At 39.4% G+C, this 21,554-nt stretch overlaps 2 protein-coding genes across 6 annotated transcripts in view; one reads left to right on the top strand and one right to left on the bottom strand.

Moving 5' to 3' along the window:
* The window catches only part of LOC116605639, a 32,334-nt gene extending 22,643 nt beyond the window's left edge, over window positions 1-9,691 (bottom strand). The window contains exons 1-8 of one of the 5 annotated variants that reach the window (XM_048731056.1): window positions 9,571-9,691; window positions 9,296-9,408; window positions 6,059-6,328; window positions 4,965-5,165; window positions 3,286-3,327; window positions 3,027-3,068; window positions 2,831-2,887; window positions 1,111-1,161 (exon numbers count right to left, since the gene is read on the bottom strand). In XM_048731056.1, the coding sequence (XP_048587013.1) occupies window positions 1,111-1,161; window positions 2,831-2,887; window positions 3,027-3,068; window positions 3,286-3,327; window positions 4,965-5,165; window positions 6,059-6,328; window positions 9,296-9,362 (730 nt within the window). In that variant the 5' untranslated portion in view covers window positions 9,363-9,408; window positions 9,571-9,691. Of the gene's footprint in view, window positions 1-1,110; window positions 1,162-2,830; window positions 2,888-3,026; window positions 3,069-3,285; window positions 3,328-4,964; window positions 5,166-6,058; window positions 6,329-9,295; window positions 9,486-9,570 lie in introns of those variants that run through there. The other 4 variants (XM_048731055.1, XM_048731058.1, XM_048731057.1 and 1 more) reach the window with 4 other exon arrangements.
* A 566-nt stretch (window positions 9,692-10,257) lies between these two features.
* LOC5505197 (ADP-ribosyl cyclase/cyclic ADP-ribose hydrolase) lies at window positions 10,258-21,308 on the top strand. Its single transcript, XM_032373611.2, has 9 exons — window positions 10,258-10,427; window positions 11,366-11,417; window positions 12,253-12,776; window positions 14,336-14,424; window positions 14,602-14,719; window positions 16,957-17,054; window positions 18,472-18,564; window positions 19,056-19,142; window positions 19,528-21,308. The coding sequence occupies exons 2-9, from the start codon at window positions 11,378-11,380 to the stop codon at window positions 19,607-19,609; spliced, it is 1,131 nt and encodes a 376-aa protein (XP_032229502.2). The 5' UTR covers window positions 10,258-10,427; window positions 11,366-11,377; the 3' UTR covers window positions 19,610-21,308.
* The last annotated feature ends 246 nt before the right edge of the window (window positions 21,309-21,554 follow it).

Here is a 21,554-nt window from a genome sequence, read left to right as displayed (position 1 = left end):
TCCCTACCCCTGTATCCTTGTAAAACATCCCTACCCCTGTATCCTTGTAAAACATCCCTACCCCTGTATCCTTGTAAAACATCCCTACCCCTGTATCCTTGTAAAACATCCCTACCCCTGTATCCTTGTAAAACATCCCTACCCCTGTATCCTTGTAAAACATCCCTACCCCTGTATCCCCTTCGCATTCAGAATATGCTGGTTCCGCTAGTTTTGCCGGTTTCTCTTTTTAGTAATGCCGTCAATTAGCACCAAGAAATGCCAATACAGGGACATTGCTACGGTAGGGACTGCTACATGCTTATACTGCTACCGAGCATCTCCTTATAATTATTCTTTTTTCTTTTGCGACAGAGAATGTTATCCCTCATAAAAAACGACAAATTTTGCATCGCTTTAAGCTAGTTCGTACTGCGCATTTCCATTTGTAAAGCCTGTCAAGAAAACCGTGGGATACCGGAAGTCTTCTCAAGACCGGTTTTAAAATTATGCCGTGGCTATTCAGTGTTTTATACATACTAATATTATTGAGCGAGAAAAACGAAAAACTTTTCCATATTTCAGATATCTTGTTCGACTCTCGGCCTATAAGTCTCGAGTCTCGGCCTCTGACTCTATACTCTTGACCCTCGGGTTTACCCAGACTCAGCATTATTATCATAGCTATCTTTATGACTATCACCATTATCATTATCATCAACATTATTATCATAGCTATCATAATGACTATCACCATTATCATTATCATCAACATTATTAATCATAGCTATTATTATGACTATCACCATTGCCATTATCATTAACATTATTATCATAGCTATCATTATGACTATCACCATTGCCATTATCATTAACATTATTATCATAGCTATTATTATGACTTTCATCATTATCATTATCATCATCATTATATCATTATTATTATAACTGTTGTAATTATTATCAGCATTTTATAATTTTCTTTTTCATAACGGCTTTGATTATCATCACTAATGCAACTGAAGATAAAACAATTCATTTGCCACAGTTGCACTAAATAGCGCTCATAGGAAATACGACGTTTGCATTTGGCCTTCTTAGTTTGGAGTTTTTAGTAAACATGTTCTGTACCCTTTTCCACTTCGGTGATAATGTCTTGATCTTTTCCACTCGAAGTGGGATCTGCAAAACAAATTTGTGCAAGTACTGAGGACATACCGAATAACAAATATTTGGTATTGAAATGGTTTAAGTAACTGTACATTATGCTGTGTTTACAAGATCGTTGTTAAAAAGTTATAAATATAAAGTGTGCTATGTGGCATGTTTTACTGAAATACACATTAGTACACTATATATATTTACACAGTAGTACACATATTTACATGTATATTTTATTCTAAATATGCTATGCATTAAAATATTCTAATCTTAAAACTAATTTTAACTTAAAATTAAAGTACTAAATATACCAAACAAACAACAACAACAACAACAACAAAAAACGACAAAATAGTATCCGTATCCCGATCGCTAAAAACACGTTAAATCCCGCATACATTTATCATTAAAATAGGTTATTGCAAGAGAGCATAAGATAAGAGAGGGACACTTTGGTATTACCCGCGCGCCATGTCGATTCCGAATCTGGCTATTTTTAGTAACCAACCCCACCACTGCTCGTGAGGATTTGCTCTTTTTATTTTGTCCTACACCCCCACGGGTTGCGTGTTGTTGTTTTGCCAACTTGATAGGAATGAAAAGAGATAATGAAAAATAACTCGGAAGATAAAAACAAGTCTAACTTAAATAAGCAAGATATACTCACAGAAAGCTAAATCCCTGAATAGTTTGACTGTTTTGTTTGTCTGAGCAGCGAAGTAAAGTCAAGGAGAAAAAAAAACACCGACGAGCGATAAAATGGCTTTGATACCGCGTTTGATTCAAATCCCGACTCCAGTTTGTATAATATACTAAATAGTATAGTAATTATATAAATGTCTAGAAACAACATCAAAAAAGTACAGTAATATCTCCCTTGTTATTTTCTCGCTATTTGAAAAGCTCAGATATTTCAGCTTGTTGGCTTTGATCATCACAAAAATGCATTCCCTCGCTACAAGGATAGTTTTATGAAATGTATATTCTTGGATTCCTTCTCAATTCACCGGAATATTCACAAAAATCAATATCATATCTAATGTCTAACTTACAGATTTCGTTTGACCATTAGGAAGATAATGAATGTTGAAAAACCACGAAGAAGCAGCAAGTTAGAGCGGAAGCGGTGTTTGAAGCACGAGGTTTTCCGCTCTTGAATGAAGTCTCTGTTTTTTTTTTAAACGTTTTCGGAATCTTGAAATCCTCGAAGTACTACATCCCCTTAATATGCCGCAACTGCCTGTATCCTTTATGCTAGAATGAAATTTTCGATGGTATTTGTGCAAACAGGTTTTTTTTTTTTTCGGTCTCAAGTCACAAAACAGCGGCAAATAACAAGATGTAAATGCCAAAGAGCGGGGTAGGGTGAGTAAAAATGCTCACGAGCAGTGGTGGGATGGTGGTTACTAAAAATAGCCAGATTCGGAATCGACATAGCGCGCGGGTAATACCAAAGTGTCCCTCTCTTATCTTAGTAGTCTAGTAGTCTAGTATTTTCACATAAATGCAATAAATACAGAGAGTTTAGAGAAAATATATTGTTTTTTTTTTATTTATTTTAATTTTTTAAATTCAAATGTATAATTTTCGTGCATTTCGAATTCTTTTACAGAAAGAAAGGGATCATGTTGATTTTTGGGGTCATTTGCAGGCTCGGGGTCATTTGCTGGTATTCACTGCGTTTACATACCGTTTTGCACCACGATAGTTCCCGACGACCCTTGCGGACCCATACTCTTAGCATTGTCTGTGTGACCATTCACAGAAAAAAATAAAATGTATATTGATTCCGTAATTTTTTTTTTGCTTATCTTTCATTTTATTTTATTGCAATGATTTTGTTTTATTGCAATGATTTTGAAACTTATCCATACTAAAGGACCTACCGGAGGTATCTATATCGGTTAGGTCACTATCATTATCGTTCGCTAGAAAGGGAACAAAAACGGTTACCTCTGATCATCAAAATAATGAAACACAGAATATGGCAGTTCGTTGTCACTTTAAAAGTGTTTTGATAATAAAAAAGAAAAGGAAAGGAAAGAAATAAAACAAAAATTCTCCTGATATGTCGAAAAGCAGATCTCAACCGGAAAAGGAAAGAATGTAAAAATGTATAAAACATTTAGCATTAGCACTTTGTACCTGTTATAGTTGCCTTCTTGGTTTGTGCATCCTTGCCTTTCCCTAGGGAAATATAAACACAAGCTTTACCAATTGCCAAACCAGGTGATCGTGCCTTTCACCTTAGTAAAAACCAGGTGATCGTGCCTTTTACCTTAGTAAACACCAGGTGATCGTGCCTTTCACCTTAGTAAACACCAGGTGATCGTGCCTTTCACCTTAGTAAAAACCAGGTGATCGTGCCTTTTACCTTAGTAAACACCAGGTGATCGTGCCTTTCACCTTAGTAAACGCCAGGTGATCGTGCCTTTCACCTTAGTAAACACCAGGTGATCGTTCCTTTTACCTTAGTAAACACCAGGTGATCGTGCCTTTCACCTTAGTAAACACCAGGTGATCATGCGTTTCACATTAGTAAACACCAGGTGATCGTGCCTTTTACCTTAGTAAACACCAGGTGATCGTGCCTTTTACCTTAGTAAACACCAGGTGATCATGCCTTTCACCTTAGTAAACACCAGGTGTTCGTGCCTTTTACCTTAGTAAACACCAGGTGATCGTGCCTTTTACCTTAGTAAACACCAGGTGATCGTGCCTTTTACCTTAGTAAACACCAGGTGATCATGCCTTTCACCTTAGTAAACACCAGGTGTTCGTGCCTTTCACCTTAGTAAACACCAGGTGATCGTGCCTTTTACCTTAGTAAACACCAGGTGATCGTGCCTTTTACCTTAGTAAACACCAGGTGATCGTGCCTTTTACCTTAGTAAACACCAGGTGATCGTGCCTTTCACCTAAGTAAACACTAGGTGATCGTGCCTGTTACCTTAGTAAACACCAGGTGATCGTGCCTTTCACCTTAGTAAACACCAGGTGATCGTGCCTTTTACCTTAGTAAACACCAGGTGATCGTGCCTTTCACCTTAGTAAACACCAGGTGATCGTGCCTTTTACCTTAGTAAACACCAGTTGATCATGCCTTTTACCTTAGTAAACACCAGGTGATCGTGCCTTTTACCTTAGTAAACACCAGGTGATCGTGCCTTTCACCTTAGTAAACACCAGCTGATCGTGCCTTTTACCTTAGTAAACACCAGCTGATCGTGCCTTTCACCTTAGTAAACACCAGGTGATCATGCGTTTCACCTTAGTAAACACGAGGTGATCGTGCCTTTTACCTTAGTAAACACCAGGTGATCGTGCCTTTTACCTTAGTAAACACCAGGCGATCGTGCCTTTCACCTAACTAAACACCAGGTGATCATGCGTTTCACATTAGTAAACACCAGGTGATCGTGCCTTTTACCTTTGTAAACACCAGGTGATCGTGCCTTTTACCTTAGTAAACACCAGGTGATCGTGCCTTTTACCTTAGTAAACACCAGGTGATCGTGCATTTCACCTTAGTAAACACCAGGTGATCGTGCCTTTTACCTTAGTAAACATCAGGTGATCGTGCATTTCACCTTAGTAAACACCAGGTGATCGTGCTTTTTACCTTAGTAAACACCAGGTGATCGTGCCTTTTACCTTAGTAAACACCAGGTGATCATGCCTTTCACCTTAGTAAAAACCAGGTGATCGTGCCTTTTACCTTAGTAAACACCAGGTGATCGTGCCTTTCACCTTAGTAAACACCAGGTGATCGTGCCACTAAATCCTCATAGATATAGGGTTTATATCTGATTCTCTATTTATACCTGACGTTTGACATTTGCGTGGCTCGAGGAAGAAGGTGGAGTCCATAACGTGCTGGTCGGCGCCTGTCACGTGACGAAGAGTGAGCTTGTAGGGCAGCGTTCGCTTGTGAGCGACGAACCACGAGGGGTGACTGTACAGTTCAAAGGCGTAAAGGGCGGGGTCATCTTGCACCTTAAGCAGATAGAATGTCGCATCTTTTGCTGCAAGACGTAGATATGTATTATTGTGCGACACATGGTCACCGTTGAAGGTATTGGCCAATAGAGATTCGAGATGCGAGATTTACTGCTTTGATTGAGAAAATTTTTATAACTAGAAAGATTCCGTCGTGTTCTGATGTGCACTGAAGCATTTCATTGCCACGCTGATTGCCTAGTAACGCTAATGTCAATCATATAGAACGTTTCTCGCATTCTCATTGCCTTTCTTCTTGTAAGCCAATGGGATGACTTATTGTAAGTTTTATTATCATATTTACCATAAACTATTAAGCGGACATATCGTGAAGCTCCCGTTTGTGAACTCACAGTGCTTTAAGCCTCTATTAAGAGGCCACTAAGAAACGTTTAGCCAGTTGGAAGTTTTGCCGCATTGCACTCTCAAATGGTTAGTTACGCTCTCTTATGGTCACATTATTTAATTGTCATGCTTTTTATGGTCACATTCTCACATGGTCACGCTTTCTGATAATCACACATTCTTATGGTCGAAAACTCTCATGGTCATACTCTCTCATGGTTACGCTTTCTCATGGTCACACTCTCTCATTGTCACGCTTTTCATGATCACACTTATTCATGGTCGGAGTTTTTCGTAATCAAACTCTCTCAAGGTTACGCTTTCTCATGGTCACACACTCTCATGGTCACGCTTTCTCATGGTCACACTCTCTCATGGTCACTCTTTTTCATGATAACGCTCTCTCATGGTCACGCTTTCTTATGGTCACGCTATCTCATGGTGATGCTTTCTCATGGTCTCACTCTCTTATGGTCATGCTTATTCATGGTCACACGCTCCCGTGGTCGCATTCTTTAATGTTCACACTTTCTCGTAGGCCCTCGGCCCTTTCTCTCGTGGTCACGTGGCTTACCAAACATAGAGTTCTTGGTTGTCCTTTCCAACCGGAAGTTGTAGTTCTTATGTCTCAGGAAGTAACCTGGATTCTTAAGAGACTCGATAGACACTGTTCCCTTTTTCCCTAGAAATCCTCCTTTCTTGATACGAAATTGTCCCGGATGTTTTGAAAGGAGAGACCCATGTGTGTTGGAGGCGATGCCAAAGTTATCGAAGGTGAGGGTTCGCCGGGTTTTCGGTGAGTTGATGGATATGATGCTCACGCAATTGGGGAGGGCATCTTGAACTGGAAAGCAAGACGGAAGACTTTATTTGGAGGATAACACCTTACAAATGTATGAGGAATCCAGGGTTTTCAATGTTCTGCCATTTGACATTTTCATTCGTTCTTCGAGGATGTCATAAGCATTCTAACATTAGAGACGATCTCCCAATCGGATGGCGCCCGATCACCGAACAGAGACGGTTTTCCCTCTATTATGAATCTATTAGATATTCTCTCTGTTTCCTACGTTTTCAAACACTCAGCCCTTAAATTTGTCAGCCAATGGCACAGGAATGAATTACCTAATATCTTTGATAATATTTTCAGTTTGCAAATGAAATCCATAGGTACCGTACCCAACGAGATATTCCATAAAAAAATTCCATAAACCAAACATACAGCTGATTGTATTTTATTTAAATACTTTTGAATGTTTCAGATTTAAAAAAAAAATAAATAAAATAGGGTGGTCTCTAGAGAGGTGTATTTTGCGCATACAAAGGCGCCAATTCATTAAACAGTGCTCGCTCATCCAACCTAAGATTACTTGTAGTTTCGAGTTTATTACTCGGTGATCATGAAGTTGTGATCATGGTATTACAAAGTTATAGTATGTCATCGGTCAACTAATCATTCCTCGGTTGCAGGGACGTTTTAATCACTAAATTCCCCTCGTGCCGTGCTATTCCCGTGTTTACGTATCCAACGCTACTATGTGGGGAAGGAGACCTGATCAATAATTTCGTATTTTGATTTAGCAGTTTGTGGAATAGAGGGTTTAAGCAAAATATAACTGTAAATCGTCTTTTTTTTCTAGAAGGAATGATTTTTTCCCGATGGTTATAGTAAATTTGTCATCTATACGAACGAGTCCTTTCGCGAGGGTAATAATTTTCAATTGGGTGGAATCGAATGGTTTAAAGATGACATGAGAAACATTTCCTGAACCGAAAAATACGACACTTCACCCATTCTCAAGTTGCCTTTGTCGTCGAAAAGATCACATGACTTAGCCAATCCTTTTTGGTGCAGCAACCGATAATCAATAATAATAATACTAATTTATTATCAACAGGTACACATTTTTTGTTCCAAATAACCTGGTCTAGCTCAAGGGATGAAGGCGGGTCGCGTTACAGCGAAATAGGAAATTTCCTTCAACATTCTTTAAATAACTATTCAAGAATATCTTCCAAATCGATTTGAAGTCTTCTAAAAAATTCTTTATGCAGGTAACTCTCTAGGTTTTTACCATATCTTCACCTTGGGGTGAAGGTTTTCCATCCCAAAGAAATCCAAATAATACTTCAGGCCCGTACCCCCCTGTCCCCCACAACGGTCGAAGGTCCACTTTGGGTTCACGATGGACGTGCTATTTGTAGACAAAACTATAAAGCATATGCTAGATCACTCTGGTATTTAGTGAAATCCGACAATAAACGTCCCGTGGAGATACTGCAAAGGCGTAAAAAATCCCTTTTTGTTCTTTAGGGGATACTCAGATTTTTATCGGAGAACTCATTCCATCCCTCCCTCCCCCCCCCCCAGGAAAAATTAGGTCCACTTTCTTGGATTTCGCACCCCTCCAAGAAAAATCCTGGGTACGGGCCTGTACTTCCCTCATCTTTTTAAAAATATTCCGGGAAGTTACCAAGTGGAATGAGATTGTATAAGATTTTTGTATAAGATTTTCATCGGTGAAGTCAATAACGTAAAATTAACCGCGCCAAAACATCGTATGACAACTAAACTTGTTTATGTGTCATGTAAATGTCAAGGGTGGGGGGGAGGGGGTATAACAAGTTGGTAACAAGTAACATATCTATATATTACTTTTAACTCGCGCCGTCAAAAACAGAAATATTATAATATTTAATATTTCTTAAATTACTTAGCGAAAACAAGCAAAGATTGGGTCGTTTGGAGGTCCGATTTTAGGCAATGCCTAAATCTATATATTATTGCCAAAAGATGCTGATAACTCTATTTTGAGAAATATGTTAGAACCCAAACTCGAGTTATATTTCGATGAGTACGCCTTATATGATTTACACAGTTGACCGGTAAAAGTATAGTACCATAAGTCGCTCGATTATCCACTTCAGATTCACGTATAAAAAGGAAAAAATAGCAATACAGCTGTGTTGTTTTAAGGTTCTGTTGGTTCATGTATTGCCTAGGAATAGAACTTTTACTTCAAACTGGTTTGCAAGTGTCTTCAACCGTTAAGTCTTTTAAATTTTGATGGAAAATTACTATCCAGCGAAGATGATCGATAATAGCTTTTATGGTTTGAGCGGCTGGATCATGTCGAGAAAAAGTTAAGCAATATACTTCATATAGTGTAATTTTAGGAACTAGATTGGGAGAACATCTCTAATATGAGGATGCTTATGACATCCACGAAGTACTAGTCTTGTCGAATGACCATGTCAAATGATTCATTTGAATATAGGTGTAAAATATAAAAACAAAACAGAGTTGCAAAATGAAATGACAACATGTCTGTAAGGAGAATATGTCATGCTTTTTCCCTCTAAATTTAAATACGCCTAATGTTCAACCATACTTTTTTTATTAATAACAATAATTTATTTCCCCAACGTGACCTACGAATCGGTTGAGTGATGACAGGAATAGTTGTTTTATTCTGACCAGTTGTTGTTATATCACCCATTCAATGAAAAATAAGCACGATATTGCTACAGAGTGGATCATTTTGGGGATTTCGAGAAAGAGTTTAAAAAAGGTCGTATCTATGATCAAATCACAAGAATTCCTATTGGTTTGTTTTTGTGCAGCTAAACCACTGAACTAAATAATTGTGGTTGTTGTGACTGAAAAAGCACTTTTACGCAATTCCATCCTGACATCTCAATTCTTTGTGATGATTGTTGACTGAACAAGCTTTGATTACTGAAGCACTCTAATGGTGAGCACTGAAGTGGATGAATAGTATTGATTCAGTTCTATGAAGCTCGCTCTTACCTTCAGTCTCGTGCACGGCAGCTCCGCTAGCAAACACAACCGCACACAATACTAACATCAACCTCATATCTGATTTCCTTGTTTTTTTCTACTCAGCTAAATCCATGTTTAGTCTACAACAGATTTGAAAGTATTGATGATGTGATGGCCTCTTGTGAGACATAACGGGTGGTAAGTCTTGTAGAGCAAACCGAATGAATACGAGCACCCGTAACCTGATAAAAACTCAAGTGAGAACAGAGTTCTAGCGATAATAGAACCTCCATATAACGCACCTCTATAAAGCGGACACCCTCTTCAGAGCGGACCTCCATAAAGCGGATTTTTACGATGTAACGGTCATCCATAAAGCGGACACCCTCAATATATCAGGTATTTTCGAAAGTCTCGGTTTTATAATGGTTTCATACAGTATTGTTTGATCTAAGAGCGGACGCGTCAAGAATTCCCCAATGCAATGGGAAAACAAAACCTCCGTTAAGCCGACACCTTCATTAAGCCGACAACTCAATTAAGCCGACACCTTTATTAAGCCGACACCTCTACTAAGCCGACACGTCTGTTAACAGTTTTTTAAAAGACGTCAGCTATATTGAGGTTCCATTGTAGCAAGTAAACGCTCTTCGAATAAATTCAATCGCCGCGCTCTCAGATTATACCGGACTGTATTATGTTTAGGAATTCTATTGCAAAACCTGTATAAGCTGCCTCCAGAAGCTTAGATGTTGAACAAAACCTATCAGCAAAACGTTTTATAAATATTTTTTTGAGAATAACACAAACTCTGGTAATTTGTACCCTCCTTTAACTTATCCCGCTTATCTTAGACGATCATGTAGGTTCATCCGTCACACCTAGAAGCATAAAAAAGGAACTGACTATATCAAGGATGGAAAGAACAAAAAAATACTAGCTTGATCTAATTACAGCCCTCGGTTATTGTTTTTTCTCATACCAGATTGGTCCCGCGTCAAATCACAAGAACAAATGACCTCATTAATAATGCAGAACGCTTCCATTCGCAGAAGATTTCTTACGATAACGGGTGACGGAGGCTTAGAAAATGGCGGATTTCCTCATCACCACGATTCTAAGCAAAGAATCGTCTCAAGAGTGTTCCTGCTGTTAAGAGGTAAGTCAAATATACACATGAACTGGTGTCACAATAGTGGCAATCACCAACCGAGAAACCTTTTTTTGTTTCCAACAGGTTGTTTTTATCGCCTTTGATCAATTGTTCGTTGGAAAGAAAACAGTTTATTGTTCAATTTGTCCAATTCGTCGGGCTGTAGCCATTTAGAGATAATGTGGCTTGAGCAAGAATAAAAAAAGAGGACGATATTAAGCTACAGAAATGTAAACTTGATTACAAAGCCTTTTGTTTCTTTTCAACATAAAAATATATCCCTTTTATGAATTTTTTTTCAAAATTTGGTAGGTTGAATAAAATATTCAAAGTTGTTGATCTTCTTTGTCGCAAAGTACCTAACGATTTTTAAGTCTCTTAAATGTGTCGAACCTGATTCAAGTGTAACGCGGATATTTTCTATTTCATTTTAACCACTCGAATAATAACATACAAAAGGAACAACATGGACGCGGTTGTTTTACAAAACAATTAAGTAAGACTTGTACGCCAGGCCCCGGGGAGGGGGAGGGGGGGGGGTGCCGGGATATAGGCGGCGAAGTAAGGCCCGAGAGACCAAAGAAAAACTTTATAGTTCTCTTTCTTGTGATATTTATTAATAAAGAAATAAAAGATTCCACGAAAAAAACGTAAATTAACACGTAAACAAACTAAATGCTTATTACTGAAGACTTAGAAGAAGATAGCAGCACTTATTTGAATAGGAAACGGAGCTTGCTTAGTTCATGTTGGCAGACTATGGAGAGCCTTTGGCAGATGTATGATCAAATGTAGATTCACCGCAGACTAATAGCTATGGGTGGTGGGGTGTAGAACACTCATTAAAGATAGGCGGGTTTATTATCAGGGAATTTGCGGATTAAAATTGGTGTGTATCCCTGCTCACTGATTAACTTAACAGATCTACTCACCTGTCTTTCTAGGACAAAAGGGTCATGAAGCAGCTTGTTCTAATCTTCTACTTTTTCTGTCAAGGTACGCATTGTCGTATGTTGTATCTAGTGCGGGCTTGGGGGCGGCTATTCCAATAAATGGGGGCGGGAGTTGCTGGATTTAGATTTTTAGAGTGGAGGGGGACCTAGGTGTGACAGATCAGCTATTATCTTTTATCAAGCAAGCGATTTATACATGCAAACTTGACACATATCTAGGTACATGTAAACTACGCGTTAATAAAACAAACAAACATCCGCTTAGAAAGATTGGTGCCCCATCCCAGCCCTCCCCGTCCGCCGCCCCTGAGGCGCAATTTTGGATCTTGGGTCCCAGGCCACCACCCCTCGTACTTTTCTGAAGTTGGTGTTTAGTATTTGTATGAAAATTTAGTTCTTATATAAAAAAAGAAAAAAAAAGGCGACCTTACCTGGGTACTCGGATGTAATAAACTTTAGTCCTTATAACTCAAACCTTAAAAAAAACTGAAAGTTTCTTTGTCAAAAAGGGATAATTTTATTTTAACCTTTAGTAAGTAAATAATAAGCGGTTCGTTTGGAGAACTATAAATGCATTAAAAATAGTGCTTGTTCTTTATTTAATATCAAATGAGTGCCAAATAATCAATAGAGGGTTAAAAATACGAGAATTGGGCCATATTATATATGACCCCGAGCACGACTAGCGACGATGCACATCAAGCAGGACGGTAAATAGTTATAGACCCCGAGCACGACTAGCGACGGTGCACATCAAGCAGGACGGTAAATAGTTACTCCCAAACCCTATCCTTTTTACTCTGATCGCCGTCCTTATTCTTATTCCTATTTTTGCTATATGCCAATCTTTTCTCTAATCCCAATCTTTACTCTTTCAGGAATATTATCTCTATCAAACCCTCAATCAAGGAAACAACTGTACCCTGATGAGAGGAGGCGAATCCATAAGCGCCAAGTGCAATCCGTCTACTCCGGTTCGACTGCTTTCAGACCAGGTTTTCGGATGCAGTTCCTGCAAAACAACAACCTCTCCCCTGGGTTCAGTAACTACATCGGTCTCCAACCAAGCGTAGAAAAGGCACAAGAAGAGGCCCAAACGGAGGACTTTATGAGAGAGAAAATACGAGAGTACTACGCCCTCAGAACAGGAGAAGCGAAAAAGCGATGGATGTATAAGCCGTCTAAAGGAACCTCCAAACACATCCGCGAGATTTTCTTAGGGAGATGTTGGTATTTTGTGCAGCAGAAAGACTCGGGATTGGTTAACCCAGAAAGTGTCAATTGCAATGAATTATGGGAAGCCTTCTCAAAAGCGTTTGCATATAAAAAGCCTTGTAACGTAACAGAAGAAGACTACCGCCCATTCTTCGAGCTTTACAGGGAGGCTCCAATATACAACAAGGTCTGAGAAACCACAAGAGTGTTGTGTTTGCTCATTTTACATGATAAATGTGTTTGGTCATTTTATATAATAAATGTGTTGTGTTGTGTTTGGTCATTTTATATAATAAATGTGTTGTGTTGGGTCATTTTATATAATAAATGTGTTGTGTTGTGTTGGTCATTTTACATAATAAATGTGTTGTGTCATTTTACATAATAAATGTGTTGTGTTGTGTTTGGCCATTTTACATAATAAATGTGTTTGGTCATTTTATATAATAAATGTGTTGTGTTGTGTTGGTCATTTTACTTAATAAATGCGTTGTGTCATTTTACATAATAAATGTGTTGTGTTGTGTTTGGTCATTTTATATAATAAATGTGTTGTGTTGTGTTTGGTCATTTTACATAATAAATGTGTTGTGTTATGTTGTGTCATTTCACATAATAAATGTGTTGTGTTGGGTCATTTTATATAATAAATGTGTTGTGTTGTGTTGTGTCATTTTACATAATAAATGTGTTGTGTTGGGTCATTTTATATAATAAATGTGTTGTGTTGTGTTGTGTCATTTTACATAATACACGTGTTGTGTTGTGTCATTTTACATAATAAACGTGTTGTGTTGTGTCATTTTACATAATAAATGTGTGGTGTTGGGTCATTTTATATAATAAATTTTGTTGTATTGTGTTGGCTGATGTTGTATAAATGTGTTGTGTTGCGTTGGGTGATGTTGAATAATAAATGTGTTGTGTTGGCTGATTATGTATAAAATGTGTGCTGTGTTGTGTTGGCTAATGTTGTATAAATGTGCTGTGTTGTGTCATTCTATATAATAAATGTGTGTTGTGTCATTCTATATAATAAATGTGTTGTGTTTAGTCATTTAATATAAAAAATGTGTTGTGTTGTCTAATGTTGTATAAATGTGTTGTGTTGGGTCATTTTATATAATAAATGTGTTGCGTTTTGTTAGGTCATTTTATATAATAAATGTGTTATGTTGTGTTGTGTTGGGTGATGTTGTAAGATACACCTTTTGCTTTTCATTACCGAGAAATACGCAGTCATTTTGGCAAAAATTACAAACATTGACGCCGATGTACTGTCATTTAAGCGAAAGTAAAATCATTTGAACTAAAAGGAAATACATTAAAAAAGTAAAAGGTGTAAATGCCTTGTGTTGTGTTTGAATGTGCTGTGTTGTGTTATGTTGGGTGATCCCATAGGTGTGATGTCATAGGTATGATGTCATAGGTGTGTTGGGTGATCATAGGTAGGATGTTATAGGTGTGATGTCATAGGTGTGTTTGGTTATGTCATAGGTGTGATGTTATAGGTGTGATGTCATAAGTGTGATGGGTGATGTCATAGGTATAATGTCATAGGTGTGATGTCATAGTTATGATGTCATAGGTGTGTTTTGTGATGTCATAGATGTTGATTGTGTTGGGTGATGTCATAGGTGTGATTTCATAGGTGTGTTGGGTGATGTCATAGGTGTGATGTCATAGGTGTGTTGGGTGATGTCATAGGTGTGATGTCATAGATGTTGATATTGGGTTGTGTTGCAGGTGATGCTGTGGTCAGGCACCAAAGACTGGGCGCATGCGTACACGCACCTTTTCAAGCGCTACGTCACACTTGACGACACCCTTGCGGGGTATGTGTGCATGAATTTGTACTTGGCACTTTTTAAGGGAGGAGGAAGGGGGAGAGGTTTACAGACAGTCGCCTTAGCGTGTAGTCTCCTGCGCAGCCGTCCTTATACGACACCAAGTAAGGCTGGGACCTTGTAGCTGATTGTGAAATGGTTCCGTTTGTTTGTGTTCTTTGACAGATACACTCTAAATCATGTCAACTGGTGCGGTAGCGAAGAGTGGCCTGGAATAGACTTCAAGTCCTGCCCTTACGAGTGCTCCAAGCAAATGGCATTTTGGGGAAATGCTGCAAAAAATGTATCAACTCAGCAAGTTTTCTGTCATTCCATTATCTCTGTCAAGTTCATGGACACCATAGTTATCTATTGCAGCAGCCACAACAACGAGAAAAGCACCATCAAATTTATCGCTATAAAAATCTCCTTTCTTTAAGACTTTTTATCAGACTCGTACCCAGTCGCTATTTGCCGTTGCAGAGTGGCAGATTACAAATTCAACATGGCGGACGATATCGGCGGGCAAATGTGATAAGTTTTTACAGACAAAGAAAGATTTATCTCAGTCTGCAAGCCGGCTCTGCTTATTCGGAAATGTTTTTTTAAGAATGGGTGCGCTGGGACGAGGATGCGAAGAAATAAAAGCCGGCAATTAAGCCCCCCTCTTTTTAAATTCTTTGCGTTCGCCCACGAACGCAGCGCCGTGATTTGCTGAATTTGACAGCTCCATGTGCGCATTATAACTGCAGAAATAGCCTAATAACATAATTCAGAAATGTGCTATTCCAAAGTTCTGCTTGAATTATATCTCTCAAAGGAGATATATGTGATGGATACAATCCGGCCAGAGTAATATAAGTTCAATTAATATATAAAGCTCGGGAACCTCGCAAGAACAAGCGATTTGGTTGGTTGAGAAACTCGGGATAAAATGCAATGTACACCTCCTAGGAGGTAAATGTTTTCCTTCCCCCCGAAATGAAGCAAAATGGCGGGTGTAATAGCCGATTTGCAAGTATTTCCGAAAAACCTCGTTTTATAACCTCGTACATTTAACAATTATGCTATTTCCATTTCGACAGAAAGTGGCTTTCAAAATATCTACCCCGAGCCTTCGGCTCTCGGTAGACATTTCGCCACTTTCCACCTCAATGGAAATAGCATAATTGTTAGATATACCAGAACATTAGACCAAATATGCATGACCGTCCATTTTATTTCATGTAATGATCTATCGAGGTAATCAGTGTCGTTGGCCGTCTGGGGTTTCAGGAAACGAAAATGTCGTCTAATTGAAGAGTGAACAGCCGAAAAGAAAACTGAATGATTTAAAACGAGTATATGCCCTTGGACTTGTGCAAAAAAAGTGAAAAAACTCCGCTTGCAAGATATTTGAGAAACTTGTAATATATTGCGAATTCCGACCCCTCTTCAACCTCCCCAAAATGCATTGCGCGGCAAATCTGACTATTTATGTCATCACCATGTTTCCAAAGTCTACATCGCCATCTTTATCGTCACCCTAACATCATTTCAAAGGAAGGACCCCTCGCCTTGTGAGGAGGACACCAGTGAAGCGAGAGCAGGACTCGACTCTTTGTGCTTTTTAAACACGAAGGCGCACTATAAAAGGGACTTGCCTTCGGCAAGCTGTCATTCGTCATTTGACTTTACTAAGTGCAGAGCTCCATAGAGAGAGGCCAGAAAGCTATAATAGAGCTCAAGAAAACATCATTGTCGAAAACACATCATTGAAGTAGAAGAGTCTATTTATTAGCCTTTTGCTATAACAAAAAGAGAAAACAAGGAAGGATTAGATAGGTGTAAAACTGATTTTGAAAATGTGTTTTTGTTCGCGCGCGCACGTGAATGACGCCATTTCAAATGAGCGCGCGCACGCTGTTTTTGAATTCTCAATGACAATTTTTGTTCTTGTTTTTGTAGAGAATTTACTTCAAACACTTTCCAGAATATCCCTGATAGTTCTATAACAATCTCTTGTACTTTACATCTGTCGTAGTTTGTTGTAAGGCTTTACTTTTTGCTGTGTTTTCTTTTGGCAATTTCAGAGGTCCTCACACAATAAAGTCTAGCTTTGGCGACGACTTGCGCGAGAGCTTGCGAAAGAGGAGACGGAGCTATCCCTTTTATAGCGCGCGCTCGCTTTTAAGAGATCAGTCAGTGTCACCTTCTAGTGTTTTTTTGTCCTTTGTCTCACAGTAGTAAAAGTCCTTGTATACATTTTCCACAAACATTTGTTGTGTTATCAAGATGTTTTGCTGCCTTTTCGATGATGGAAAATTGTCCAAATGTCAAAGCTAGTTTCAGGTTTATGACGTCGCTTCTTGACAAATCGAATTTAATACGACTTAGCGCTTTGAATAATAAAAAATCAGATAATCTTTATCCTCACTTTCATCATCACCATTACCTTAACATAATCGTCATCATCACAGTCATTATCATTACAATCGTTAACATCATCGAAATCCCGTTCATGATATTACTAATGCACTAATTATTGCGGTCTATTTTTAGCTAGCCTCCCGCGCGCGCGGGGTGGTTCACATCCTGTTGAACGGCACCCGACAGCACTTCATTGACAGACAGATCTTTCCTGCTTTTATGGACGACAGGTGAGAACACACGGCAAACATCCCCATCCCCGAGGATATCAAGTAGAACTCTATTAATTCGCACTAGACAGCACAGATTTACCTTAGGTGATATATTTTTTATGAAGGTACCCCCCGTTGGCACGGTATGACCCCCCTTGGTACGGTATGACCCCCCTTGGTACGGTATAACCCCCCGTTGGTCGGTATAACCCTCCTTGGTACGGTATGACCCCCCTTGGTACGGTATGACCTCCTTGGTACGGTATAACCCCCCTTGGTACGCTATAACTATCCTTGGTAAGATATGACCCCCCTTGGTACGGTATAACTCTCCTTGGTACGGTATAACTCTCCTCGGTACGGTATAACTCTTCTTGGTACGGTATAACTCTCTTTGGTACGGTATAATCCCCCTTGGTACGGTATGACCACCCTTGGTACGGTATGACCACCCTTGGTACGGTATGACCCCCCGTTGGTCGGTATAACCCTCCTTGGTACGGTATGACCCCCCCTTGGTACGGTATGACCACCCTTGGTACGGTATGACCTCCCTTGGTACGGTATAACCTCCCGTGGTACGGTATGACCTCCCTTGGTAGGGTATCGGCACTATTTTAGCGCAATTTGGGTTTGGGAGCACTATTTTGGTCAGAGAGCACTTTTTGGGTAAACAAGTCAACTTCTAGCTTTTCTTAACACAAGTTACTAGGTTTTGTTGTCTTATATAGACATTCTAGTTTCCTTAACTACAAATAATATTATCTCAACTAGGCTAAGACTGTAAGACTGGTGATTTCGAAATTTTAATAGGTAGGCTGTGCTTTGGTAACCACAAATATTGGGTAGCCTGTGGAGTTCATTACAATAATAGAATGCCTTATCTAGAAGATATGTTTTCCTGTTTTAAATCTATTGTAATTATTTCTCGTTAAGAGATTGTTATAATTAAGGTCTGTTATCAGGTTTGGCATTATTGGCATTGGTGATGTTTGTAAATGAACATTGTTTTTAGAAGTATCCAAATAACAAAGGTAAACAAACACAAAAGAGAACAAAGTCATTTATAATACAGTTAGTTGTTATTTAGTAAAGTGTGATTTACCCGTTCATGGACAACAATATAAGATACTCTAATGCATGTATTTAATAAAAGCCATATTCTTTCGTTTATTCAAATTTTAATGAAAACACAGCTTATCTCTAAAAAAAAATTAAAAAATACGGTAATTTTCTTTTCGCCAATGAGCACTATTTGAGCACTATTTTGATTTTGGAGCACTTTGTAAGCATTTTTTGGGTGTTTTTGGAGCACTTTTCTGGCGTTTTGGGAGCACTATCTGAGTACGGTACCCCCTTCAAGAAATCCTGGATGCATGGGGGATATTTCGTTTCAATTGCGTGTGTTTTAGTCGTGTAAATGTATTATTTGCAGCTTCCTTGCGCTGAACCAACTACCGAATCTCTCTCCTCGTGACGTCACTGAGGTGAAGATCCTGGTTGGCCACACCCTTCACCACAAGAAACTGTAAGACTAGAGAACGGAGCCTTGCATTTTTCCTTTAGCGTTAATTGTTACTAGACCTCATGTCCCTGATCATTTAATCCTGTCGTTAGCTACACAGCCCCGATTAACTTCTTGCTGAATTGTTCTGACTTCAAATTTCTATTACTATTTTTCACGGAAAATTTGGGCATCCTGCCGTCTCAAACTATCTTTATCTTCCTTTTCGTGAATATTCGAGTACCGTAATGATTCGAATGAGCGCCCGGGTCTTTAGGGGGGCGCTTATTGGACAGTGGGCGCTTATTTTGGCGGAAAATACCAGCTTCTAAATAGACAGAGTTGAAGGAATACTTAATTGGCCCGTGTTGTAATGCGAGCGAAATTTGCAGCGTTCAAGTGTTGCATTTGCAAAGATTTGTTCATTATTCCCTATTGGTTTCATTCGTTTCACAACAGGGCATTGTTACTAAAGCGACCAGTTATTTGTAACATTCCTTACGCTTTCCTTATAGTGAGCGCTGCAATACGCTGTCAATCAAAGAACTTCAGAACCAATCAACAGCGCGCGGTTTGAAGACTTCATGCTACGATGACCCATTGTAAGTACATTTCAGGGGCCGTTCACACTGACACGGGGGTCCGAACCAGCCAATCCGGAAAAAGCTGATTCTAGGGTGTCATATCAACGGATTGGTGGGAAATCAAGGCCATACCTTTGACTCCCATAACTTGAGACTTGTATAATGCACAAATTATTATTATTAAGAAATAGCCATTTTGTTATCACTCAATGCGCGGTGCAACCCGCTCCCCTCACTTTGCAAATCACAAAACGTTTTTCTGCAATTCGACCCACAAAAGCTGCTAAAATGCTAACATACAGCATTTCAGTTTCTTATCAAATAATTGCCTGTACATTTCTTCTAATGTAACTTCTATAAATTACTTTTTCTGCATTTAAGTATACTAACTGTGTTGTTTTAGCGTCATTCGCCATCTCTTGTGCGCGGATCAACCACTTGACCCGCTCTGTTTGTTCAAGACTATTCCACAAGCAGACAAGTAGACTACTCACGCCTCCTCCTCCGCGCATCTCCGAGAGACAAATTGACACGCCTCTTCCTCCGCGCATCTTAGAGACAAATAGACTACTCACGCCTTATCCTCCGCGCATCTCCAAAAGACAAATAGACTACTCACGCCTTATCCTTCGCGCTTCCCCGGGAGACAAATAGACTACTCACGCATTATCCTCCGCGCATCTCCGGGAGACAAATAGACTACTCACTTCTTATCCTTCGCGCATCTCCGGGAGACAAATAGACTACTCACGCCTTATCCTCCGCGCATCTCCGAGTGACAAATAGACTACTCAAACCTTATCCTCCGCGCATCTCCGAGTGACAAATAGACTACTCACGCCTTATCCTCCGCGCATCTCCGGGAGACAAATAGACTACTCACGCCTTATCCTTCGCGCTTCTCCGAGAGACAAATAGACTGCTCACGCCTTATCCTCCGCGCATCTCCGGGAGACAAATAGACTACTCACGCCTTATCCTTTGCGCATATCCGAGAGACAAATAGACTGCTCACGCCTTATCCTCCGCGCATCTCCGGGAGACAAATAGACTACTCACGCCTTATCCTTCGCGCATCTCCGAGAGACAAATAGACTACTCACGCCTCATTCTCCGCGCATCTCCGAGAGACAAATAGACTACTCACGCCTTATCCTTCGTGCATCTCCGAAAGACAAATGACTACTCACGCCTTATCCTTCGCGCATCTCCGAGAGAAAAATAGACTACTCACGCCTTATCCTCCGCGCATCTCAGGGAGATGGTACATTTTAGCGAGAGGCGACTACCAGGAAGCTCACGGAACCGGCTCATGTTTGAATTATTTTAAGTAATGGCGAGAAACAAGCAACAAAGTTAAAGCTCGTATTTAAAGTATTAATGGCATCAAAAGACTGGTATTCGCCCCCGACGCTAATCATTGGCTTCCTGGATTACCGGGAAATCCTCTTCTTATAAAGTTAGTTAATTTCCCTATAAGAGGCATAAAACAATGAAAATGGCACTGTTTTGTTTGACAATGATCTTTTTAAGTCTATCTAGCTCGTATTTAAAGTATTAATGGCATCGAAAGACTGGTATTCGCCCCCGACGCTAATCATTGGCTTCCTGATTACCGGGAAATCCTCTTCTTATAAAGTTAGTTAATTTCCCTATAAGAGACATAAAACAATGAAAATGGCAGTGATTTTTTGACAATGATCTTTATTCAAGTCTATTTAAGTATTAAGGATTACTTGCATTGTCATAACACTTTCTTAACGCTAACTTTGTGTATATCGCCTTAATACAGCATAGAAGTGCATTAGCCATTACCTGTCAGCCATCTAAGTTGAGAATCAAGTGACGAGCTGTCAGTTACGCGGGTCCGGTTTGCTCTCAATTACCAGAACTCTTTTTGTTATTGACAGCTCTTATAAACCGATTCACAACTTTTTTTATTTGATTTACAAGTCGTTGTGTGCTTCAAGAAATAAGTTGAATCCAATGTTACTCTAAGCCATCTTATAAATATTCATGTTATGGTAAACATCATCTAATAATTGAAAAACCTGCACCACTAGATACCGAATTTATTACAAAATGTTCTAATATAAACTTTTGCCATGCAGAACTATGAATTCAGCAGCCTAGATTACACGAGTGATTATATAGAAACAGCACATTAAATATAATATATAGATATCGCGCGCTTGTTAATTATATAGATACAATAAGGAAATGGCGGAAGGGGCTGTTCTGGCATGTCCCCCCCCCCAAACCCAGCACACCTGTTTCTCCTTTACGTCTCACTGTTGCAAACTTGACCTTGAACTTTACTATGCATAGAAGGTAGCACCAGGGGCGCCATCCACAACTTGTCCAAGGAAGGGGAGGGGAGGGCAGCATAACAATGGCGAGAGAGAAATTACCGAAATGATGGTGTTTGGT

The sequence above is a fragment of the Nematostella vectensis genome, chromosome 8, assembly GCF_932526225.1.
Source record: "Nematostella vectensis chromosome 8, jaNemVect1.1, whole genome shotgun sequence".
NCBI classification, from domain to species: Eukaryota; Metazoa; Cnidaria; class Anthozoa; order Actiniaria; family Edwardsiidae; genus Nematostella; species Nematostella vectensis.
The sequence above is the reverse complement of the archived record's forward strand: the minus strand, read 5'-3'. Positions and strand labels throughout refer to the sequence as shown.